General features: G+C 33.0%; 2 protein-coding genes across 2 annotated transcripts in view; one reads left to right on the top strand and one right to left on the bottom strand.

The window, feature by feature from the left end:
* LOC119829189 (UDP-glycosyltransferase UGT5-like) overlaps nucleotides 1-1,777 on the bottom strand; it is a 4,495-nt gene extending 2,718 nt beyond the window's left edge. Inside the window, exons 1-3 of the mRNA XM_038351590.1 lie at nucleotides 1,634-1,777; nucleotides 1,067-1,154; nucleotides 141-331 (exon numbers count right to left, since the gene is read on the bottom strand). Of these exons, the coding sequence (XP_038207518.1) occupies nucleotides 141-331; nucleotides 1,067-1,154; nucleotides 1,634-1,777 (423 nt within the window). The remainder of the gene's footprint in view (nucleotides 1-140; nucleotides 332-1,066; nucleotides 1,155-1,633) is intronic.
* A 2,818-nt stretch (nucleotides 1,778-4,595) lies between these two features.
* On the top strand, nucleotides 4,596-7,107 carry LOC119829188. The gene is made up of 4 exons (XM_038351589.1): nucleotides 4,596-4,600; nucleotides 5,018-5,109; nucleotides 6,272-6,370; nucleotides 6,928-7,107. The coding sequence occupies exons 1-4, from the start codon at nucleotides 4,596-4,598 to the stop codon at nucleotides 7,020-7,022; spliced, it is 291 nt and encodes a 96-aa protein (XP_038207517.1). The 3' UTR covers nucleotides 7,023-7,107.
* Nucleotides 7,108-7,555: the final 448 nt, after the last annotated feature.

Raw genomic sequence — 7,555 nt, 5'->3', positions numbered from 1 at the left:
ATATATATATATATATATATATATATAGATTCAACTCATCCTCCCCACCAGTACGTACACTAATTAATTTTATTAGAGTTAAATATTTTATAGATACAAAAGAGAACATTACAATAAAACATTCTGCGACCTTACCCGGCATACTGTTCATTTAACAACCATTCCACGATAACAATATCGAAATGCTCATTGGGATCATTAATGAGCCTTTGGACTTCTTTGTTTTGAATTGTATCCAAAAACATTTCTGACGGTAATTTGACAAAGGTACTGAACGAGATATCAAGTGGAGTTTTATTCAGGCAGCTGTCCAAGTAATCGCGAGTTTTGTCTGTGAGGGAAATATTAAAAATAATAAATACATTTAAAAAAATACGTTTTTATGAAAGAATCAACTAAATTGTCTCACTTGCTCTTGTATAGAGTGTACGTAAGATAATTATTTAATCCTGGCGGTTCTAATCAGGATTATATGATAAACTAATGAAATAGTTGCATTGTCACCGCTCATTGATAAGTGTAAGTAGTATGAATTAAAGCTGTCCATTTAATTTGGGTCCAAAATGAGTCTAAACGAGTCGGTTACATATAAACATGCAGGTGAAGCTAATAAAAGCGTGTTAAAAAGCATAAATCTTTGAGCGTGCTTGTCATCTGTCGGTTGACATATTGAAGGAGATAGATCCAATAGATCTATGATAAATTACAGAAAGAGATTTTAGTCATATGCTATTTACGATTATTAGAGAGTGACGCCGCGGGTTCCAGCTAGTTACTTAGCGCACTATCTGCGCCCCGCCTGCCCCGCCCCGCCCCGCAACGGTTTCACCCGCATAAGTATGTATCCCTTAGGAATATCAGGATAAAAAGTCGCCTATGTCTGATTCCAGTTGTCCAGCTATCTACGTACTAAATTTCATTGCAATCGGTTCAGTAGTGTTTTCGTGAAAAAGTAACAAACATCCATATAAATATACATCCATCCATACTTACGAACTTTCGCGTTCATAATATTAGTTAGGATGTAATTAAAAAATATTAATAATTTACAAGTTTCGCTGTGTACCTTTGAATATATCTGCACTGCTGCTAACATCTATCTTTCTAACACCAGGTGCCGTTTTGGTATTTGGAAAGGCAGTTATATAGGTAACCTGAAATATAAATTTATATGTATTTATAGTTATCATTATATTGGTTTATTATTATTACATAGTATAAAGATATTTAAAACTACACAATGGATTTATACCGGTTTTTTTAATAGATAAATTGATTCAAGATGAACGTTTTTATATATAACTAGCTGTCCCGACAAACGCTGTTCTGCCTTATTCTTATCCTTTAGGGGTATGAAATATAGATGTTGGCCGATTCTCAGACATACCCAATATGCACAAAAAATTTAAGAATCGGTCCAACCGTTTCGAAGGAGTTCGGTAACTAATATTGTGCCACGGGCATTTTATATATAAAATTTATATTTTTTATATTTATTCTTATTCCATAGAATAAAGATATGTAAAACTACTTTGAATTTATCGCCAGCGAAACCGCGGACAAATGCTAGTTATATATATTGTAAATATGTATTATTTGAGATGAATAAATAAATGCACTAGAAAGCGCATACCTGGTTTCCAGCCTTAGCCAAAGAGTTAACGATCGAATCACCTAAGATAGCGTGACTCCTGAATGGATAAGGAAACAACACCAAGGCTCTGTAGGCCTCGTTGACCGCCACCAGCGTGGTTAAAATAAGAAGTGGACCACGCATGCTAAAAGGTTAAAACATATAAGAAGATTAGCAATTTTCATAGAAAACTTCGGAACTCCGAAAGCCCCACTTTTTGCTGATATATTTACATTCATGTGTCCAATATAAAAATAAAGGATCGTATATAATAATTATAATACAGAATTTAATTACAATTTCATAAATATAATACAGAAATTCTACAGCAGCACCCAACCGTGTCACAAAGATATATTTAAAAGGCAACAAAGCAAAATAAATGGAAATCAGTCATAAACTGTTACCTTCACCGCGTGGAGGTACTCCCAGCTTATGATTATTTTACAATCATACACCGAAATTAGTGATAGCTTTGTTTTCAAAATTAGATATTGCAGATCTTCATTATTATAAGTCGACATAAAATGCCCATTAGAATGAACAACTTTTCTAAGGCACAAATTATATTTACGTTACAATGTAGCTGGTACGTCGGGATTTCAAATCGGAACCCAATAACGTTGAATAGTTCATTGTCTAAATGCACCTTTAAGTATCGTGACTTTCTATTACGTTTGTTTCTTTGACTAAAATTTTACTATCACATTTGAGGCGGTTTTAATTTTTTTTTGTGTGATTATTGTATCTATAGTTGTTATATATGATCGAAACTACATTGTCTAAAACTCTAACTCAAACATTTATTTATTCAATTAGACTTCTTATATATTATAAAAGCACTTTCGAATCGTCATTTTACACATTTTTAACATTTACCACCGGTTCGGAAAGCAGTTTCTAAAGACAAGAGCCGCCAAGAAAGTCTGTAGATGCTCTTATAAAATTAAATCAATGTTATATTTTAGTTCTACATAATATGTTATATGTACATAACAATTGTTATGTCCTGTGTGTCCACACACATTTTTACTTTACAAAGCCGGAAAACAGGCACTTCAATTTTATTTCTGTTCCTTGTCAAACAAAGTCCTTTCCCACTGTCTGTCTGTTTGTCCCTATGTTTGCTAAGATCTTTAAAACTGTTCAACAAATTTCGATGCGGTTATTATAATATAGATTATATATTTATATATTATTCTCGCAGAAGGTTTTATCTTTTTTAAGTTTTAGAGTCTAAAATTTTGACAAAGCGAGCGAAACCGTGAAAAAAAAGCTACTTGAAACACTTTGATTCATAGCAAAACTATTTTTCCTATTATCTTTAAACTAACGGAACGGAATTAACGGATTAGTGAATAGCAGAACTTCAAAATTAAGTAAAACAATTAAATCGTCAACTACACTTACGTTTGACTCTATTCCTAACTGATCCACTTTGAATCTAAAGGAGGACTATTTATTTCGTTTTTTACCTTAACAAGCTGTACTATCATATCACCAATCACAATATAAATACATTTTATCGATAACGATACGTTGCTACGTTAAGTATTTCTGAACTTTGCCAGTATTGGTATTATTATTCAAAGTCTATATAACAGGTTCCCATCATCTAATTTGAGATTGAAATGTTTTAGAGTTAAACCTTTTTAGGATCACTTTATTATCCGTTTGTCTGTCTATTTTTCAAGAACCTTTTTCTCAGCTCGATATCTCCACGGAGGTATCAAGCTGCAATTCCTCCCCATTGCGAGCTGGCCAATTCGTGTCGAAGCGTGGTCGACTCCTATATTAAAACATCTTTTTGTCTTATTATTTACTAAATTTATTCGTATAGACCGCTCTATACGAATAAATTTGCTAAGCGAGTTGGTAGTTCGCCTGACAGTGCGCGATTACCAACACTCATGAATGTTTGGATAAGGATAAGGGACGCATTCACGGGAAAAAAGGAAGGGAGTGGAAAGGGGGAGACAAGGTGCGGGCCTCAGAGTCCCCCTGTCATGGTTGCATAAAACAAAGTAACATTCGCATGCTATTATGTCGCCGACCTTGTGAGAAGGTGTGCTATCCTTCTTAGGGAGAGTGCCCAATGTTAGGATTTAAAAGAAACACTAGACAGAGATTGTGACCCAATAGTGTACAAATAAAATATGACAAAATCATTACTTGCATTGGCTACTGCATCCTCGTAACTCCAACAAAAATATAAAACATGTTAAAGAAAGTTTGTTAATAACAGCGTGCTAAATTACGAGTAAACGGAGATGAGATCATTCTATCCTCATTTGCGTATCACAGCAACCATTAAATATTAATATAAATCATAAATTTCCCCGAAATATTTCAAGTGATACCTAAGCACTCACCTATTGAACAATAATTAAATTCAGGGTTTATTAATATGCTATCTCAAGTGGTCGATAACTCCCGTTAAATTAACTTTGGCTAGCTGTAGTTAGTATAAAAGCACATATTCGAACGGGGAGCACTTAATTCAGTTTTAATCCGGAAAACTGGTCTGTGTATAGATTATAAAAATGAGAGGATTTCTTATACTGAGCAGCGTTTTGGTCCTGGCACTTTTTAAACCAGCCGCGAGTTACCCACGTCCATTGAGTAAGTAAACAATCAGTCCATATTTTCTGTGTAAATTCATGGTTTCCGTATACTGAAAATAAGTCAGAAACTACCATAAAGCACCACTTACAATGGACTAGGATGGGCGAGACAATCACGAAAGAAAGGGCATAATTAATATCTGTGATCGGACATCATTGCAGATTATCGTGCACGAGTTAAAACTATAGCAGAGTAATAGTAAATACAAATTTTAGCGTAGTGTTTTATACATAATTATCTTTAACAATAAACTAAACCGAATTCAAATGGGACGTGAGAGACACGAGCTGTAAAATAAAAAGAGAATCATCAAAATAGGTTCACCCAGTAAAAAATTATGAGGTAACAAACAGAAATAACAGCATAATTGATAAGCTCCTTCTTTTTTGAAGTCGGTTGATAATTTGTGTAATTGTGTTATTATGATTATCAAATAAATATATATTTAAATTTAAGCCGCAGATAAAAGAAAGTAATATTTTGCACAGTCAATTTATGCATAGTCATTTTCATTATTTAAGTATTACCAATATACAATTCACAATTTTTTGGCATAATAGCCACTAAAACTATATTCTTTCTTCGTTTCTTCGTTCTTGCCAAAATTTATTCTGATAATGCCAGAATAAAAAACAAAAATTTTTGTTTTAATATCACAAGGCACATTCCATCTTAAATAACAGCAAACTGACACATGTGATCACACCTATAGCTATGACAGATTTGGTCGTTTTATAAATAATTCCCTAACTTAAATTTATTTACGTTAATAATTTGTTTTTCCGTAGTTTCTACACGTTGCGTTAACATGTGGGACGAAGGCTGCGCCAATGGTCAACTTCCGGGATCAGGTAATAACTAACTAATTATTATATTTAAAATTAACACAGTAGATGATAAAACAGATGTGTAAAATATTCACATAAGTCAAATCTATATTAAATATAAACTGAGATTGGACGTTAAGAGAAATTATTTCGAGAAATATTATTCGTGAAATAGGATGGATAGTTAGGCACCATCGTTCAAAACCATCCCATCAATTAAAGCAGTATCGAATCAGTACCCGTATATATATATAATCTGTGGTAGAAAACAAACAAAATACGACATTTATGGCCCTAGGGGAGCAATCTTCTTTAAATCATTTAGGTACTTTTATTGTCATTTCAAACAAATGTCTTCGATCAGGTGGGAGTTGTTGAGACGTAGATAGATAGATAGATAGATAATTCTTTATTTGCACCAATACAAAAGGACAAATACAAAGAGGACACAAACACACGACACAATTACGTACAAATAGGCGGCCTTATCGCTAAGGTAGCGATCTCTTCCAGGCAACCTTAGATCGAGGATTAAAGTATATGACTAATAAGAGGTTGATGGTGCACAGCACCAGAATTATTAATAGATAAAATAAATAAATAAATAAATAATTAAAATTTTATATAAAAAAAAAAAAAATATATATATATATATATATATATATATATATATATATATATATATATATATATATATATATATATATATATATATATATATATATATATATATATATATATATATATATACAAATATACGATATTTATTTTATAAAGATAAATAGTAAATATTTAGTAGCTTTTTGAACTCATTCAATGTCCTTGCCCTTCGGATATAGTCGGGCAGAAGGTTCCACAGCTTGATAGCACGGACAGCAAAGGAACAGTCATAGAAATTAGATCTATGAACAGGAACATGTAAAAGGATCGTGTGGAACGGGTGGGACGTAGTTTCTACTGCGTAATTTCCAATTTTTTTATAGACTTATTTACCAAAATTTTATTTTATTGCATATTGTCGGAGGGTAATATTGTACTTTGATCCAATAGACTTACAAATAGTATAAGCGACACTGAAATACATATTTTTTACACAAACCTGGACACACAAACTGTAAAATCTTTGGGTATGATGCAATACAAGAATTAGTATTAATTTGTCATTTCATGTGCATGTTATTTTCAGGGGATGATGACGACTACCTAAACGGGGGGTTCAACCCTGGAAAGCGCTGCATCAACATGTGGGATGAGGGATGCGTTAATGGACAACTTAATGGAGCTGGTAAATCAATAAAGTATTCCCCAACATTATGATTCAATAAATGTATCTTTATTCATGAATCATCGATATCTTAATTGATAAAATGATTCTAGATTATCGAAATAATATTATGTCTTTATCATAAGACGTGTTAGGTATTATTATATAAATTCGGAGTGTTTGCTCTTTGTTAAATCAATGGTCAATTCGCATCGTTATCGTGATGCGATAAAAGAGCGAAGGCCCATTTCCTCTTCCTCACCCATCCCAGTCCATTCCTTCTTTCGAGTCTTTAATCCTTTCCTTTTCCCTTATCCCATAAAAGCGGGCAGCACATTCGTAGAGGCACTACCTTTGCGAATGTTCATGGGCGGTGGTGATCGCTTACCATCAGGCGAACCACCAGCTCAGTTGCCCGCTATGACATAAAATAAAAAAGTCACCATTATGTGATGAATACGGTAATACCAATATTAGTGGCTAGTTAACATCCATATCGAATGTTTACTTGTGTATTTCGTTTGGCAAGCAACTTTCAAATCGCGACAATAATAAATTGATTACTTTTATATTTTTAGGTGGCGATGATGGATATCTTAATGGAGGCTTTAATCCTGGTAAAAGGTCCCTCGAGGCATTGATTGCAAAATTAATGAAATCACGTCATTATTAATTCATTTAATCAGATTGGAAATGCAATTTTCCACGGCAAAAATTATAATTTGTTTACAGACATTTTTCAATATATGATAAACCTTTATTTTGACTGGTTTTTTTGTTTTTATATCTACTTTATTTGTCTAATTTTATAGCAACAAAATTTCATTGGTACTCAGATATGATATCAAGCATATTCTTTTAATCAGCTCTGATAGACCTTATATTTTATATTAAACAACTAAGGTCAGCTGGTGGAGTGCGCAGGACATGCAAGGATCGGTAAACACTATAGTAATGAATGCGTGACAATGAGCGCACGTGTGTACATGAGTACCTGTGTGCGTACCATATGTTACCAGTAATCGAAAAATTTCCCTTTTTTTTTGATAAATTCGTACCGATGAATAAGTTATTATGTACCATGGAGTACCTACGTACTAGTATTAACTATGACACATGAAATCATGTTGTAAAAGGGAGCACTTATGCATGTTTAACATATTGAGAGCTTGCCCAAAGGGCAGTACTCAAAGTCTGCCTCCATCT

This window comes from Zerene cesonia, chromosome 9, assembly GCF_012273895.1.
Source record: "Zerene cesonia ecotype Mississippi chromosome 9, Zerene_cesonia_1.1, whole genome shotgun sequence".
Taxonomy (NCBI): Eukaryota; Metazoa; Arthropoda; class Insecta; order Lepidoptera; family Pieridae; genus Zerene; species Zerene cesonia.
The sequence above is the reverse complement of the archived record's forward strand: the minus strand, read 5'-3'. Positions and strand labels throughout refer to the sequence as shown.

Excerpts from the sequence above, each read along its gene's own strand:
- LOC119829188 (XM_038351589.1), top strand. Across the intron at positions 5,110-6,271 it reads TGGTCAACTTCCGGGATCAG|GGGATGATGACGACTACCTA; the intron begins GTAATAACTAAC and ends TGTTATTTTCAG. Across the intron at positions 6,371-6,927 it reads TGGACAACTTAATGGAGCTG|GTGGCGATGATGGATATCTT; the intron begins GTAAATCAATAA and ends TTATATTTTTAG.